At 42.9% G+C, this 17,995-nt stretch overlaps 1 protein-coding gene across 11 annotated transcripts in view; it reads right to left on the bottom strand.

The window, feature by feature from the left end:
* Window positions 1-17,995, bottom strand: part of STN1 (STN1 subunit of CST complex) — a 44,459-nt gene that overhangs the window by 12,588 nt on the left and 13,876 nt on the right. For 7 of the 11 annotated variants that reach the window (XM_032880807.1, XM_032880830.1, XM_032880815.1 and 4 more), the window contains 5 exons: window positions 16,741-16,809; window positions 11,102-11,269; window positions 10,245-10,359; window positions 6,817-6,991; window positions 393-515 (listed from right to left, as the gene is read on the bottom strand). In XM_032880807.1, the coding sequence (XP_032736698.1) occupies window positions 393-515; window positions 6,817-6,991; window positions 10,245-10,359; window positions 11,102-11,269; window positions 16,741-16,809 (650 nt within the window). The remainder of the gene's footprint in view (window positions 1-392; window positions 516-6,816; window positions 6,992-10,244; window positions 10,360-11,101; window positions 11,270-16,740; window positions 16,810-17,995) is intronic. The other 4 variants (XM_032880848.1, XM_032880857.1, XM_032880792.1 and 1 more) reach the window with 3 other exon arrangements.

Genomic DNA, 17,995 nt, shown 5'->3' with positions numbered 1-17,995 from the left:
AAAAAGAAATGGCACCTTGGGGAAAGAGAAGGGCTGACTTTCACTCCTTATTTTATGAACCTCCTTAATGATTTTTTAAAACAGTAAACAGGTATTCCTAACGAATGAATATAGTCGTGATCAAAGCTATGAAGGAAAACGGGGCGCCTGGGTGGCTCAGTGGGTTAAGCCTCTGCCTTCGGCTCAGGTCATGGTCTCAGGGTCCTGGGATCAAGTCCCGCAATGGGCTCTCTGCTCAGCGAGGAGCCTGCTTCCCCCTCTCTCTCTCTGCCTGCCTCTCTGCCTACTTGTGATCTCTCTCTCTGTCAAATAAACAAATAAAATCTTTTAAAAAAAATGTCAAAAAAAAAAAAAAGCTATGAAGGAAAACAATAAAGTTGCAGGTCTCTTACATAGTATAGCTTATCAAAACCATCATCTTTCTGGAAAACAAATCCTTCTTCCTGCAGCAGCTGTATTGCATTCTTAAATATGCTGTGAATTGCCTTGGACGTGCTGTCATTCTTAGCATCCCCCTGTAGGAAGAGGAAAAAGAAAAAGAAAAGAAGTTAAGTCCCGTCTTACAGCATCTAGCAGTAACTCACTGGACCAACTGGTTTATGAATTCACCCAACAGGCTTCTGATCTGCTGAGTCAAAACCATCCAGGTGTGTGGCCTGGCAGGATGGTATTTAAGCAGGACTGGGAAGTTTGCTTGGTGCTTGATAACCGTTCCATACCGTAGTTGTCCTTTTGTTCGATTTTACCCTATGAAATGGAAAATCAAGAGGATAAAAGAACATAATCTTTGAACTGGAGTATGTACTTTCTATGTCTTGAACATTTAAAATTACTTCTATTTCCATGTTGGTTTTGGTTGAATTGATTCCTAAACAAACAGATAATCTTCTTTTTATTATTCAGAGCCAAAACACTACATATATAGTAGCTCAGTTTTTTCATTAAAACTATGGCTATAGGGGCGCCTGGGTGGCTCAGTGGGTTAAGCCGCTGCCTTCGGCTCAGGTCATGATCTCAGGGTCCTGGGATCGAGTCCCGCATCGGGCTATCTCCTCAGCGGGGAGCCTGCTTCCCTCTCTCTCTCTGCCTGCCTCTCTGTCTACTTGTGATCTCTGTCTGTCAAATCAATAAATAAAAATCTTTAAAAAAAAAAAAAAAAAAAAACTATGGCTATATATAATCTCTTCCTAAGGACATCAGAGAATTTTACACATATTAAAATTAGTTGGGGATTCTTGGATGTACGATATTTGAAGTAGTCTCTTTATTTTAAATGGAGGCAGTTCCTAAAGTATAGATCCTTTCCCTCTTTGATTAGGTTTATTCCAAGGTATCTTATGGTTTTTGGTGCTCTTATAAATGGAATCGACTCTCTAATTTCTCTTCCTACAGTTTCACTGCTAGTGTATAAAAAAGCAACTGATTTCTGTGCACTGATTTTTATCCTGCCACATTACTGAATCGCCATGGTTTCACTTATTTGTGGAACATAAGGAAGAGCATGGAGGACATAGGAGAAGGAAGGGGAAGAGGAAGGGGTGGAATCAGATGGGGGAGAAGAACCATGAGAGACTAAGGGCTCTGGGAAACAAATTGAGGGTTTCAGAAGGGAGGGGAGTGTGGGGATGGGTGAGCCCGGTGATGGGTATTAAGGAGGGCACGGATTGCATGGAGCACAGGGTGTTGTACGTAAACAATCAATCATGGAACACTACGTCAAAAACTAATGACGTACTGTATGGTGACTAACATAACTCAATTAAAAAAAAAAAGTAAATAAATAAATGGAGGCAGCCATTGGGAGACCTGTCTGTCCCAGGTGCATCCATGGGGCTGAAGGCAGGGGGGTGCCAGGCCGCGTGGAAAGAACCTCTGCAGCTCTCAGTTTTCTGGCTCCTCGTTATCAGTATTTCTCTAGGACACAGGTTTACCCAGAGCTACCACTCCAACCTATTTCATGCTCCCGAGGAAGCCAGGCCTTCAGCCGTGTCCAGCCACGGTTCACAAAACTGTAAGCTTACCGAGCTGGGGGCTTTGTTTCAACTTGGCCACCTCCTCCCTGGCACACAGTGGGTAACTCATAGTCTTATTAGTCTGCATAATGAATGGGAGGTGAATACCCCCGTTATAGAGGCGGTATTCTTTTTACTATTCCATTGGGGGTTTTCAGTCCATTCCTGAAACAAAGTGGTGAATGACTGTCGTTCAAGGTACAGACCCATTTTGAATGTGACAGAAATTCGCTGAGATGCTTAGAAGATGAGAGCACCGAAGGAATAAGGTAAAGCTTCTAAAAAAGCATTTGAAGGCAAGGTCCTACCCCTAATGAAGAAGGCTGATGAAGGGACGCCTGAATGGCTCCGTGGGTTAAGTGCCTACCTTAGGCTCAGGTCATGATCTCAGGGTCCTGGGATTGAGTCCCCCATCCGGCTCCCTGCTCTGTGGGGAGTATGCCTCTCCCTCTGCCCGTCCTCCCACTTGTTTTCTCTCACATAAATAAATAAAATCTTAAAAAAAAAAAAAAAAAAAGAATCCTGATGAAAGCTATCTGGGGCAGTACCCACAAATGCTGAAAGAGAGAACTTGCTTGTCATTTGCCAATGACATTTCCAGCAAGTGACAGGGAAAGGAAAGAAACTCCCAAATGGCTGCAAGCATTGATAACCACATCTCTAAGGAACCCTCTTTGAAGAAGACTTTCAAAGAGGCACTGTTTGTTTGTTTTAAGATTTTATTTATTTATTCAACAGTGAGAGAGAGAGACAGTGAGAGCAGGAACACAAGCAGGGGGAGTGAGAGAGGGAAAGCAGGCTTCCCACTGAGTAGGGAGCCGGATGTGGGACTAGATCCCGGGATCCTGGGATCACAACCTAAGCCGAAGGTAGCTGCTTAACCGACTGAGCCACCCAGATGCCCCCAAAGAGGCATTGTTTTAATCTAATGGATCCTAGTGATGTTTCAAAAACACGCTCCCCTGGCCTGAAGAGGATAGCCTAACACTCTCAATTAATAAATAGTCAACAAGCTGGGGCACCTGGTTACTAGAACATTAAAGGCCTGAAAGTTGACAAACATTCCCAGTTATGACAACATCTGATCTCTGAAGGCAGAATAAGGCCAAGAACTATGTGATGACTCCCCCGGGGCAGAAAATCTCTGTGAGTTTGTTTAGAATAAACAACTCACCCAACAGTTTTTGGTCACACACAGCCTTGTATTCTGGGGGCTTCAAGGAAAGCTGTATTTATTAGGGGAAGCACAATCAACCCAAAATAGACTCCCCCGTGAAACAGTTACGGCTACTTAATCTTTGTAATTCTAAGGAATTCATCTTTTTAGTCCATTTACTATCACGACCCTAAGAGTCGAGTTTATTATGGCTCTTACCAAGATAGAAATATATTGGAGACTAAAAATGATTGTTGCATGATTACTGCCATCATTAGAAAGGACTCCTGGTTATCCCCAGACCACACAAAAGCTCAGTTCCTCCTCCCAGATTTCTGTAAGCTCAGGCAGCAGAAAGTGTGCTAGGTCTGTGAGATCTGAAACAGTTTCAGCTGTGAACAAGGACCCAACAGAAGAGGCTCTGTGAATATAAACAGTGTGTGAAACTTCCTTTCCAAAAACATTTGCCTCGGCTGACCTCAGAACACAGCTCCCTAGTGGTTCTAACGCCACAGTCTCAGCGGGCAAGGCCTCCAATCATGTCTGCTAGCCAGTAGTTTGACCTGGCCTGGGATTTGTGTCCTTCTTGTCTTTTTCTAAAGACAAGGCTCATCCGATTCAGGAAACCGAAACTGCACAGAGACAGAAAGTGTGACCGGCGGATCATGCTAAGCCCGAGCAGGCCTCTCCGAGCCGCAGGTCAGGAACTGGGTGGATCTCTGAAATATATATATAGTCTTCATTCTCAAACACACTCCACATTTATCCCGCTGTCAAAGAAACAATGGTTTTGCAAGGTCTGCTTATCAAGTTTCTGGATTTGCTGAGAAGGGCCACTACGGAAAAAGAAAAGGGGGCGGGGGACATTCAAACCTTCTCTCCCTTGGCCTCTAAACTGTATAACACGATCACAACGATTTTTTGTGAAGCTTTCATCTGTATGACAACAGAAAGTGCCAGAGGATCTAGGGTTTCACCATCATTGTAAAGCATCCTTCGTCTCCTAGGCTCTATTAAGCAGAATTCAACTTAATGATGCTGACCTCCCCAACCAGAGTCATGTGAGGGAGTAATTCATAATTGATGGAAAAGAGTTTCCAAAGACAAAACAAAGTGCCACATTCATATCTCTTTAAACATACATGACGGGCAGATATAAGTTTCTGCTCTAAGCATTTTCAGAAAGATATCACGCCAGAAGTGCCCTACAGTTGTTTTGAATGGAGAAGCCTTGAGAGAATCCTTAGCCCCGACAGAAAAGCGGGTTGACAGGAAGAATGCGGTCTTTGCTAAGCTTCGGTTTCTTTCCAAACAGGCCGACAGAGTGGTCAGAAGTGCTATGGGGCTAACTTGGCGGTGAGCCACCTCTGGACGACTACATGAGAGAAAGGCTAATCTTGTGGACGGTGGCCAGCTAGAGGGCCCCAGCCGCGAAGGAGAGAGCGGCAGTGTCGCAGAAGGCAGCAGCCAGTCCGGGCCCTCCCCACCGGGGCGTCCCTGACACGCTATCCCGGTCTCTGCAAATGACATCACGGGTCACCGGGCCCACAGCCTGTGGCCAAGAGAAGATAATTAGGTTCGTGAACGAAACTGAGAAGCAGCGGCCGTGGCCTAGGAGGTCAGGATGAGGACCCAGTACCTGTTCCACCAGAATCACGAGGAATAACTTATGTTACCTAACAAGGTGTTCACGGTAGCTCCGCTGGCAGTGACAAAAGACCGGAAAACTTCTGAACAGTCCAGAAATGGAGAGAGTGGTTAAATAAATTATGGTACGTGTAACGAGAGATCATTATAGTGGCAAATCTGTATGAATGGCTAGGAAAGGCTAAGACAAGCCATTCAGTGAAAAGCTGGGTACAGATTAGAGTTTAGCTTGCTACCGACTGTGTAAAAAGAAGGCGGGAGGATATAACCACTCCTAGTTTATAAATGCACAGACTCTCTCTGGAAGGATATTCATGAGGGCTAGTAATGGTGCTTATCTCTGGGGGAAGGGGGTACGAGGGAGGATGGGAAGGAAACTTTAACCAGGTACCTTTGGGGACTATTTAAATTTTTAAAAACTATTCACTCCTTCAATCAACAAATAATCAAGAACTTAGTTTATGGCAGCCCTGTTCTGGGCCATGGTTCTAGAGAATGAAGACAAGATAAGGAAGACCTCTGCTCTTGTAAAATTTAAATTCTGGCAGAGGAACAGGCAAACAAACACGTAAATACCAGTGATATTCTGAGATATGAAAAGAGGGTGATAACACAGTGAGGAAGCAGGTGGCTATCACAGCAAATAGGGGGGAGGGCAAGAAGGTGACATTTCAGCAGAGATCATTCCCTGGTGGAAAAAAATAAATAAAAATAAATGGTGTTGGGGCACCTGGGTGGCTCAGAGGGTTAAGCCTCTGCCTTCGGCTCAGGTCATGATCTCAGGGTCTTGGGATCGAGCCCCGCATCGGGCTCTCTGCTCAGCAGGGAGCCTGCTTCCTCCTCTCTCTCTGCCTGCCTCTCTGCCTACCTGTGATCTCTGTCAAATAAATAAATAAAATCTTTAATAAATAAATAAATAAATAAATAAATAAATGGTGTCACAACAACAAAAAACCTGAGAATCGCAATGAAAGGGAAAGCCTAAAACCAAAGTTTCAAATAACTCTTAATTACAAGTGAATAAACACCAAACAACTTAAATTCACCTGTAACATGAGGGGGGAAAAGGGATAGCTCTTTTCCAGAGGAGTAAGAAATTACTTGATTGTTTCTAGAAATTTTTACTTATAAACCAGACTGAATACAACTTGGTCTTTATATAAATCCTAATAAGATAACCTTATTTTGATGAAGAGAGAGCAAGTTATTAAAAACTTTAGTTCAAGTCAACTTGCTAGGGCTCCTGGGAGGCTCAGTGGGTTGAGCAACTGCCTTCAGCTCAGGTCATGATGCCAGGGTCCCAGGATCCAGCCCTGCGTCAGGCTCCGGGCTCAGCAGGGAGCCTGCTTCTCCCTCTCCCTCTTCCCCTCTTCCTGTTTGTGTTTATTCTCTGTGTCAAATAAATAAATAAAATCTTTTAAAAAAATCATCTTGCTGGGGCGCCTGGGTGGCTCAGTGGGTTAAAGCCTCTGCCTTCGGCTCAGGTCATGATCCCAGGATCCTGGGATCGAGCCCCGCATCGGGCTCTCTGCTCCACGGGGAGCCTGCTTCCTCCCGTCTCTCTCTACTTGCCTCTCTGCCTACCTGTGATCTGTCTGTTAAATAAATAAATAAAACCTTTAAAAAAAAAAATCATCTTGCTGAATAAATAATCTTGGAAAGAAAATTGCCTCTTCTCATTTATCTCCTGCTTCTGAGATTAAACACCCATCTCATAAATACTAAGGAACAGTATGAACCTTAAACTACTTTCTCCCCCTACCCAAAGATAAAGTTTACTGAGATTAAGTGAAGAGGGCAAAAGGGCAGGTACATTCTCATTTCAAATTCTTAGTGGTCAGTGACCTTTCCAGAAGAGACACATGGACTAGCACCAGAACTTCTATGCCCTGGGTCTACCCTCTGAGTGTCCATGCCACAGTCATGTTTGCCCACACCCTTGAGCTGCACATACGGGACAGGGGACCTGAATTCTCACATGGGCATGCGTGCTGCACCTACCTGCTCAGGGCCGGCGCTGTGAATCACAGGCTGATTGGCAAGGGACATCAGAGACTCCACAATTTCCAATTCCTGCTGATAAAAGGTTTGCACTTTGTTCTCCACAAGGAATTCTTTGGCTCTTTCACTCAGCAAACACGTGAGATTGGCAAGGTCCAAGGCACCTGGATCACTGCTGGGGAAAGTTTTGAAAAGCCCTGCAGAAAACTATCACCTTTGCTTCTTTTTAAAACAGAAATTTGGCTGGGACATGTGACACTATATTGATGTTTGTTCGATTGCCTGAAGTACAGCTGACACCCACTTTTAAATTAAGGTGTAAAACACAGCAACTGACAAGTCTATACTACGCTATGTTCACAAGCGCGGGTACCATCTGTCACCATACAGAGCTATTACAGTACTGCTGACTGTATTCCCTGTGCTGTATCTTTTATTCCTACAACATATTCATTCTATACCTAGAAACCTGTATCTAGTTTCCTTCACCCATTTTGTCCATCCCCCACCCCACACACTCTTCCCCTTTGATGGATGCTTAGCTTGTTTCCATATCTTGACCTCTGTTTATAAGACTGCAATAAACATGGGGGTGTTTTTGTTTTCTTTGGGTAAATACCCAGTAGTAGAATTACTGGATCATATGGCATTTCTATTTTTAATTTTTTAATTTTTTTTAAACTGATTTTTAAACTTCCCCCATTGTATATTTTTGCCTCCTTTGTTAGAGATTAAGCACATAAATGTGGATTCATTTCTGGGCTCTCTATTCTGTTCCACTGACCTATGTATCTAGTTTTGTGTCAGTACCATACTTGTTTTGATTACTGTGGCTGTGTAGTATATCTTGAAATCTGGAACTGTGATACCTTAAGCTTTGTTCTTCATTCTCAAGATTGCTTTGGTTATTTGGGTCTTCTGTGGTTCAATACAAATTCTAAGATTATTTGTTCTAGTTCTTTGAAAAATGCTGTTGGTATTTTGATAAGGATTGCATTGAATCCATAGATTGCTTTGGGCAGTATGGACCTTTTAACAATACTAATTCTTCCAATCCATGAGCATGGAATATCTGTCCATTTGTGTCATCTTCAATTTTTTCATCAATGTTTTATAGTTTTCAGAGTACAGGTCTTCTACCTCCTTGGTTAAGTTTTTTCCTAGGTATTCTATTCTTTTTGGTGCAACTGTAAATGGAATTTTCTTAATTTTTCTTTCTGCTTTGTTATTAGTGTATAGGAATGTAACCAGTTGCTGTGTATTAACTCTATATCCTCCAAGTCTACTGAATTCATTTGTAGTTTCTTTTTTTTTATTATTATTATTATGTCATTAGTCACCATACAGTACTCATTTGTAGTTTTAATGATTTGTTTTGGTGGAGTCTTTAGGATTTTTCTATATATAGTATCATGTCATCTGCACATATCAACAGTTTAACTCTTTCCTTACCAATTTAGATGTCTTTTATTTCTTTTTCTTGCCTGACTGCTATGGCTAGGCTTTCTAGTATGATGTTGAATGAAGGGGGCAAGAGTGGGTTTCTTTGTCTTGTTCCTGATCTGAGAGGAGACGCTGTTTTCCACCAGTGCATATGATGTTAGTTGTGGGGTTTTCATATATGGCCTTCACTACACTATGTACACTCTAAGCCTACTCAGTTGAGAGTTTTTACCATGAATTACTGTTGGGTTTTATCAAATGCCTTTTCTGCATCTACTGAAATGATCATGTGACTCTCATGCTTTGTTTTATTAATGTGGTGTCTCATGTTGATTGATTTGTGGATATTAAACGATCCATACATTCCCAGAATAAATCCCACGTGATCATGGCGAATGATCCTTTTAATGCATTGTTAATGCCGTTTGCTGGTATTTTGTTGAGGATTTTCCATGTTCATCAGGGATACGGGCCTGTAGTTGTCTATTTTTATAGCGTGTCTGTCTGGTTTCAGTGTCAGGGTAATGCCTGCGGCACAGAATGTATTTGGAAACTTTCCTTTCCCTTCTATTTTCTGGAATAGTTCGAGAAGAATAGGTATTAACTCTTTTTTTAAATGTTTGATAGAATTCACCTGTGAAGCCATCTGGTCCTAGACTTTTGTGTTTTGGGAGTGTTCTGACCACTGATTCAAATTCATTACTAGTAATCAGTCTGTTCAATAATAACGCTTGTTTCTGACATAAAGGGCAGTCGTACCGTGAGTACTGTGCAGTCGTTTAAAAGGATGAGGCAGGACTCTAGGAACTATAATATTCACGAGAAATTCTGAAAAAAAGTCAAGCTGCAGAATGGTTATATAAAGTATGTTTCCATTTGTATTAAAAAGCAAATGACAACCCAAAAAGACATGGGTGAATATTCATGCTTGTATACGCACAGAAGAAAAATGTCTAAAAGGATACACCTCAACCTACGAATGGTGGCAACCTCTGGGAAATGGTACTGAGGCAGGAAAATGGGGAGCTTCCACTCTTACTTTCCACAGGTCTAGAGTTTGGGTTTTTTTTAACATACATTTTTTGAATATGTAATGTATGTATGTTTAAAAAATTTAAAGTGGTGGTGGAGGGCGTGGTACCTGGGTGGCTCAGTCGGCTAAGTGGCCGAATCCTGCTTTTGGTTTGGGTCGTGATCTGGTGGTCGTGAGACAGAGCCCTGCGTCAGGTTCTGTGCTCAGTGCAGAGTCTGCTCAAGGTTCTCTCCTCCTCTCCCACGCCCTCAGCCCCTCCCCATCCACCTCCAGTTCCATGCACTCTTTCTCCCTCAAAATAAAATCTTAGAAAAAAAATGAAAGGGTACACAGTGAAGTCTCCTTTCTAAACTTTTTTCAGTTCTACCCGTAGGAAGAAGCTATTACTGGTTTTCTGGCAGCTCTCAGAGTTCTCTGATGCAGACACTAACGAGTATACATATATTCTTAGTCGTCCTGCTCCCCCCCACACACAAGAAAGTAAAATCAGTCCGGGCTGGGAATGACGGGTATCATTTTTTACAGTTTTTTGTTAGAATGTGTCAGAGAGAAGTATTTTGATTTTGAGGTTCCAGGGCAGTTTTCTTTTGGTTTCTTGCCTTGGGGGCTCATTGAGCTTCCTGGATCTGTGCATTTATATAGTTTTCAGCAAACTTGGAAAAACTTTATCCGTTATTTCTTCAAATACATTTTCTCTGCTCCCTGCACTCCTTCAGGGACTCCCTATTACACACACATTTTCCTCACAAGAACCTTAGAATTGTACTATTACTCTCTTCACCTTGCAGGTAAGAAAATGAAGGCATATGGGGAGTAAGTGGACTTGCCCGGAGCCCCACCATAAGTATGGACCCTTCAGGATTTGAACCCTGGCCCACCCCAGCATCTGGGCGCCCACTGCTTGGCCTTACTGCCATCATCACATCTTCAGCAGGGAGAGGCCACAGCTTACCTTTCTTGCTCTAGGGCTGGGCTGCGGAAAGGCTGGTCGTAAACCTTCCTGTAGATACGGGGCAGCTCCAGCATTCTCAAGATTTGAATGTTGCACACGGGATCATCCACTTTATCTAACAAGCCATGGGGGAAGACATGCCATAGAAATACAACAAGATCAGCTCTTTCCCACGTCTAAACTGCTGCTAGGCACCCAGTGGGTCACCCTTCCTCTAGGTGCCTAGCATACATTCTAGATACACATTTAGTGTGGGTCCCAGTCATCCTTTGAGAGGGAATGCAATGCCCTCAGCTTCACAGGCTTGTCCAGCAGCAGACTGGAACCAGGGAAAGTACATTCCCTTATTCACCCAACTGCTACGATGGCGAACAACGGGGGTCATCCGTGGGATTTCCAACGCAAGTCAGCCAGAGCCCTGCAAAACATATCACTCAGAGGATGTGGGACTATCGTATTTCCGATGAGCTCTTTTCCTTCAAAGTTAATGGACTCAGCAGTGTTCAAGAAATCTCTATCATTTTAAAGAATATGAACATTGTACCCTACGTGGACTGCCACTTCAAACTTCAAAGTACTTTAAACTCTGATGCGGCCCAAATAAATTTGCCGGGTATATATAATACATCATTGGTTTTCTTCCCCAATTTCTAGTCACTGCTCTTCAAAATAAAGTTAAGAAATGCTGCTTTTCTAAAGAAAGCCTGTTATGAAATAAAATTTCCTCCAGTAAAGAGTTAATTTTTTTTTTTTTTTTTAATCTGAACTTTTCCACCATTTGACTTTTAGCAAACCCAGAGTTTACTGGACACACACTCAGAATATCAACCAGTTTGGCAGAGATAACTTGTGCTTACAGTAAGTAGTGACACGAATCTCTCGTTCTTCTCTGTATGTGTGGACATAACCTCTGATCTGGACAATGTCCCCAATTTCAATCTTTGTCTTCTGCTCAATGGTGTCTTGCAGCTTCTTAAGCTGTGAGGTTAAGTTCAGCACCCCTAGCGTTGCGGTAGCTGTAGTTGCTAGGACCAGAAAAGAAGAGACAAAAGCATAACACGATCACGGCACCACATGTGTGAGATGGTGTTGGGTCATTCTCCTGATGAGCCGCTCTACTGTAAGAAACCTGCACACCCTTCTGAAATCCTCTGCTGAACACAGGCCTAAGCTGTTAACTATTCGAAAGTAGGATAATGGGAACGGAGTCTAGGAGGCCTGATAACCCAAGTAAGAAAGTTCTGGCAGGGCTCCAAAATGCTCTCCCCTGCTCCTGCATTGCCAGTGCCCTCAAAGGGCTCTATGTGGTCCTGAGCTGAATTCTGTAGAATTCATTTGGGTTTGGTAGAAACAGCTCTCAACAACCCTTTCAAGTGTCTTTGCATGAAGACAAATCTGGCATAGGAGAAAAGGGGACCCAGGTCTCCATATACAGTTCTGTTTATGGGGAAGGTGAATGTGCCTCAGGCTGATTTCCCACTTTGGTTCCCAACACCCTAATCTCTTGCCTCTCATCTTTGTTGGGTCACTGCAGTGATCTCTCTCTCTCTCTCACACACATTCTCACACCACTTAAAACCGTAAGTTTAAGCAACTTCATGGTGAAAATAACCCAATGCACATTCAATTCTAAGTAATTTCTATTACTTAAGTTTAATTTCAAATTGTATTAAATAGTAAGCACAGCCATGAATACTTGGGTACTATAGGTGCTGCTCTAAGGACTTTATAGTGGATCAGCACACCTAAACCTCACCACTACACCCATTCATTCTTGGCCTCATTTTATAGAGGAGGACACTGAGTCACAGAGAGGTCAAGCAACTTGCACAAAGTAAAACAGCTAGCCAGCCACAAAGCTGCAGTTTGAATCCAGGAGGTTCCTGACTCCAGCCCCATCCTGCTTATTATTCGTTATTCTCTGCTGCCTGCCCCATGAGCACTCTCGCGTTTTCCAGTTACAGCTGGGGTGTGTAAACAATTCGACGTTCTGATTTTCTGCCTGGGCCAAGTTCAGATACACACATGTATCTACAGAATCTATACAACTCAAGCACTTTAAAAAATCGTAGAGCACTGGCATGTTAACAAGCCACAGTTCGATGAGCTAGTCGTGTTAAATGTCCCATTCTCCCCTCTTTCTGTAATATTTTTTAAATTTTATTTATTTATTTGACAGAGAAATATCACGAGTAGTCAGAGAGAGAGAGGGGGAAGCAGGCTCCCGCTGAGCAGAGAGCCCAATGTGGGGCTCAATCCCAGGACCCTGAGATCGTGACCTGAGCTGAAGGCAGAGGCTTAACCAACTGAGCCACCCAGGCGCCCCTGTAATTTTTTATTTTGGCTTTAATCATCGGCACCAGATGGGACTTAGAGGTCAGCACTTGGATAATGGAGTCAGACAGACTAGGTTGAAATCTCCACTTACCTCCTACCAGCTCTGAGACCACGGGCAGGCTGTTAACCTCATTGCACCGGGGTTGCCTCAACTACGAGTTGTGGGTAACAACACAGTCCGCCTTGCACACAGAACTGTTGCACATGATCTAAGTTAACTCTTACATCACGGGTTTGGCACAATGTCAGAGCCACAGGAAATGGTCTATAAATGTCAGCTATTTGTAAAAAACAAGTAATGAAGCCCTCTAGACAAAATTGTGTGTTTTTCTTGGGGTCTTTTGTTGGGAATTACTGGACAGAAAAGTTAAAAACAGGTTCACAGTTCATTACATATTGTCAGAAGGTTTGCCAGAAAGAAACATTCCAACCGTTCTCTTTTTACAAGGTGTGGCCAGCGATGCACGCACACTTGTAGCTCCTACGCTGGCTTGGACGTTTAGTACCTTAAAACATACATAATGATTCCATGATGTTTTATTTTTGCTTTTAAACTGCCAGACAGGCTCTGTGTTTTTATATAAGATGATCCGCTCTCTGTATTTCTTTACGTGTAAGAAATCATCTTATTCATTTCTATGTATCCTTCGTGTCTTTTGAATACTTCATGTTAACTTCTGAAAAATTTTTAGGGAAGCTTTATCAGTTCTGCTAATTACACCCACTCCCCCCATTCCACTGCTTTTCTATGCTTTTTTATTTCATTTTACTACATAAAAGTTTGAAAAAAATGTTTAGTCTATCCTATTGTCACTGATGATAGTTTTTGGTGCTTTAACAGCTAAGGACTTATCAGAGTTTAACCTGTATACCCCCATACTTGCTGTGATAAATACACAACTCCATCTTCTTTGGGTTATGTCATGCAAGCTGGAAGATACGGATCACGGTCACCTCTTTTAAAAAATATTTTTATCTACCTGAACCAACAACTTTTGTTAAATGCTCATGTATTTCCTGCTCTTGATTTATTTCTGGTCTGTCATACACTTAGTGTTCCTATAATGAATGAACAGATGTTCTTTTAGCCTATTGATCATACTGTCTTTCTAATCTAACACAACTTAGATGACTGTGGCTTTGTAAAGTGTAAAGGCACTACTTTTCTTGTACCGCATCTACTCTATCCGGGGAAAGAGCAACCCAGGGAGCACGGGGCACTCTGTATCCAGTAACCAACACCTAGGAATCTAGACACTATCGGCACTAACGGTACTCAGCTTACCGGCTTTCTTCAAAAAACACCCAAGTGTTACTTTATAAGATGTTATTCCATCCGTGTTCCTGTCCCGTCCAGCCATCTTGTACTTGGGCTGAACTGAAAACACGTCATAATAAATGCTTCCTACAGCACTGCTGAAATGACTGAACAGGCAGCCAGTCTGAGAACGAGGCCCAGCTTTCATTTAAAGGGTGAGCCAAACTCCTGAAAGGACGGCTCGAGCTCTGTAATTTGGTGAACCTAATGAGATGGCTGGAGCCTGACTGGACTGCATTTTAAGTAGTCTATTCCACGCTGGAAGAGAGAGCCCCCCCACCCCCAAAGTTCTAGTATCAAGGGCCAAGCTTTCTTAATTTGTCTCACAAGCCAGTCCAAATGGTACATTCAACAGGACGTTTATAGGAATTAATGGCCTATTCTCATACACCTTAACGGACGAGAACAAGATTTTGACTCAGACTAAATTTTGTTTAAAAAAAATTGTCGGGGCGCCTGGGTGGCTCAGTGGGTTAAGCCGCTGCCTTCGGCTCAGGTCATAATCTCAGGGTCCTGGGATCGAGTCCTGCATCGGGCTCTCTGCTTCCCTCTCTCTCTCTCTCTCTGCCTGCCTCTCTGTCTACTTGTGATCTCTCTCTATCAAGTAAATAAATAAAATCTTTAAAAAAAAATTGTCTTCGTTGGCCACATTCCAGGGGAAAGCTTTTAAATTGAGGGCAATTAGATGAAAAGGAGAGAATGGGCTAGTCAGGAATAATTTTAAAATATCACTTTGTATGTAACATGATGGGAATCCTTTTTGGGCTTTCTCCTTGCGTTCTTACTCTCTCTTTTTATTCTCAAAGGAATTTCCAATTAAGGCTGCCCACCGTGACTGTTCATCTATTCCTCTACTTACAAATCTTTTAAAAATCTCACTCTCAGTATTAGTAGCCATTTTATCTAAAAAATGACTAAATATAAGTTATACAGTATTCCTAAGGTCATTTAAAAAAAAAATGAGTTGATTTTGGAAATTAGAACAATGTCTAAAATAGGAATCAGCAAGCTACAGCCCCTGGGCCAAGTCCACCCACAACCTGTTTTGGTAAATAAAGTTTTACTGTATGTACTGTGTGTGGCCACTTCTGTATCCCCATGGCAACGCTGGGTAATCAAGGTGCAGACCAGAGAGCCCACAAAGCAGAAAACATTGTCTGAGCCTGTAGAGAACAAGTCTGCTGCTCCATGGCCTGAAACAAGCACATATATTCAAACAACATGCTCTGATTGAAGGTTTTGACAACACTAAAACTGTAAGTCTGCGGATTGATTTTAATATCCTAGACATAGCTATATGAAAATTCAAGAATCTGATTGTCTTATAGGTTTATTTCTTACCTCTGAAACAGCCGTATAAAAACCTGTTGTCTTAATTTTTTTAAAAAGATTTTTATTTATTTAACACACAGAGAGAGATCACAAGTAGGCAGAGAGGCAGGCAGAGAGAGTGGGGGAAGCAGGCTCCCTGCTGAGCAGAGAGCCCGATTCGGGACTCGATCCCAGGACCCTGAGACCATGACCTGAGCTGAAGGCAGAGGCTTAACCCTCTGAGCCACCTGGGCACCCCTTAATTTTTTTTTTTTTTTTAAATCTACAAAGCATCCTAAGCAAAGCAGTGCCAATGATTAAGATGTTCCCAAATAAGGAAATGGAATACTGAAGTCATAGGAAACTGGTGGCCAAGTTCTAAATGTAAATACGTCCAAAAATTAAGTCAAGGCCATTGCATTGGTCCAGACAGTCAAAGTAAGAAGCCGAGATCCTGGCAGGTAATGGCACAAAGGAAAGACACTGTGTATCACCCAAGGAGATGGATACAGATGTTAGATAGAATAGCAGGCAGTTTTTCATGAATGACCCCAGTGTGTATGGCACTGCCCTGTGTGTACTGCAAGACGGGAAGACAAGGTCCCAGTGGCTGTCGCTTCTCTAGAGCCAAAAATTATTATCAGTACTGTCCAATATTTTTTTTTAGTTATGAACTTATCTGAAAAAACTCCCTAGGGCCTATTAAAATATACTCAAGGAATTCCAAATGCTGTTTCAGTTATAGTCAATGGGTTCAGTATACAATTTTAAAGTTTCTTTCCAGAGCATCTGGGTGGCTGAGTTGGTTAAGTGACTGCCTTTGGCTCAGGTCATGATCCCAAGTTCCTGGGATGGAGGCCGCATCAGGCTCCTTGCTCAGCAGGGAGTCTGCTTCTCCCTCTGCCCCTCTACCCCTGTTCCCTGCTTGTGCTCTCTCTCATTCTCTCACTCTCTCTCTCTCTCAAATAAACAAAATCTTTAAAAACAATAAAGTTTCTTTTCAGTTCATGTTACTCAATAGTTAACTTCAAAGGAATCCTATTTACCTTCTCATCAATCTTAGAATTTCTGGTATCCTTGAGATTTCAGAAAATCCGGGTCATGGCAGCACAGAAGTTAGTGGCCACCATGCAAAAGGAAAAATCTCCAAAACCTTCTTTGGTCAAGGGTTACATGTGGAACAAGGGGATTCTGAGCCGACTGGCAACTAGGCTAAAACACCTCGACCTCTGTGATAACGACCACGGTAAAAGGAAATGCTCCACCTCCCAGCAACCTGGTCCCACGCTGGCAGGCAGGCTCAGAAGGCAGTGAGCACCAAAGAGAGACGGCAGAAAAAAACATGATTTGCTCTTCTGTGACATCAGTCGGCCGAGGGCCCAGAGCTCCGGGTTTAGCGCTTCAGGCTGATCCGCAGAATTCACCAGTGGGCAAACATGTAAACTTAGCCCTATAGCTCTTCTGATGAGTCCCCTTGAGTAAAAAACATTGGTTAGCTGGAAAGTAGAGGAGGGTGTCAAAGCAAAGTACCTGATGAAGCCTCGTTATTGCTCGACTTTTTCCAGCAGATACAATTGATAACTCCAGTGCTGTCATCCACTGCAAGAGAAGTGCAAAAGGGCAGGAGAGAGATCCGGGCATCGCGAGGGAATGAGCGGGTTGTCATCGCACTCAGCCATACCCCAAAATGCATCTTTCAATAGCCTGGCTGGGCAAACCCCTTGTGAAACTCTCCTTCTATTCTCAGAAGTAATGTCTGCGGGTACACCGACGGGAACTGCCTGTCTGCACGGCTCGCTGTGATATGTGAGCATAAGGCAGACAACATTTCACTCATCCCGCCTTGGGGGTACTGGTGATTCCTGTCCTCACCATCCTCAGGAGCTTACGTACAGACATCTCCATGAATGCTAACATGCAAATTGGGCCTTGCCCTCCCACCCTGAAGCAAGAGTGCGCTGATATAGCCCACGGTAAGAAGACTCGGAGGGCAACCATCTCTCACCATCCACTCTTTCACGAGCTCCACAGCCTCCCAAGACAAAGCATCCCACTTCTCTTTATGAATGAGCTTCTGCCCAGTCCTTAATACTGCAGGGGACATAAGGAAAGCCAAGTATATTGCAGAAGACCAAAGTTTTGTTTTCATACTAGAACATAATTATACTTTAATCACATAAATAATTTTGGCTTATTTTATCCCTAGTGCAACACACACACACACACAGAATTCCCATTGTACATGGATTTAAAACTGCAGAGGAACTGGAGATGTTTGGTATGACAGGTGTTTTCTCTAATTTCTGAAAAACTCAAAAAAGAGACCAGTGGTTTTTTTAAAAAATCATCAGCAAGACTGCTGTAAACGCACATGTAAAACAGAATATAAGGCAAATTTTTTTATTGCTGGTTTAAATCTGCACTAGAAGCAGAAGCCAAGAAAAATATTTCTTATACGAAAATAAATTCTAAATAGATTTTATTAAATGCAAAAAAGGTAAACTTAAAAAGATAGGAAGAAAATATGGGTAAATATGTTTGGACCTTGGGCTTATAGTTGGTTGGAAGAGACTTCTTTAACCAGACTCGAAGATCAGAACTCATTTTTAAAAGTCTGATATAGATGACCAACTAAAAATTAATACCCGGGGCGCCTGGGTGGCTCAGTGGGTTAAGCCTCTGCCTTTGGCTCAGGTCATGATCCCAGGGTCCTGGGATTGAGCCCCACATCGGGCTCTCTGCTCAGGGGGGAGCCTGCATCCCTTCCTCTCTCTCTCTGCCTGCG

Source organism: Lontra canadensis, unplaced genomic scaffold (genome assembly GCF_010015895.1).
Source record: "Lontra canadensis isolate GAN:19392208 unplaced genomic scaffold, GSC_riverotter_1.0 scaffold3, whole genome shotgun sequence".
Lineage (NCBI taxonomy): Eukaryota > Metazoa > Chordata > Mammalia > Carnivora > Mustelidae > Lontra > Lontra canadensis.
Note: the sequence above shows the minus strand (reverse complement) of the source record. Positions and strands in the feature narration are given on the sequence as shown.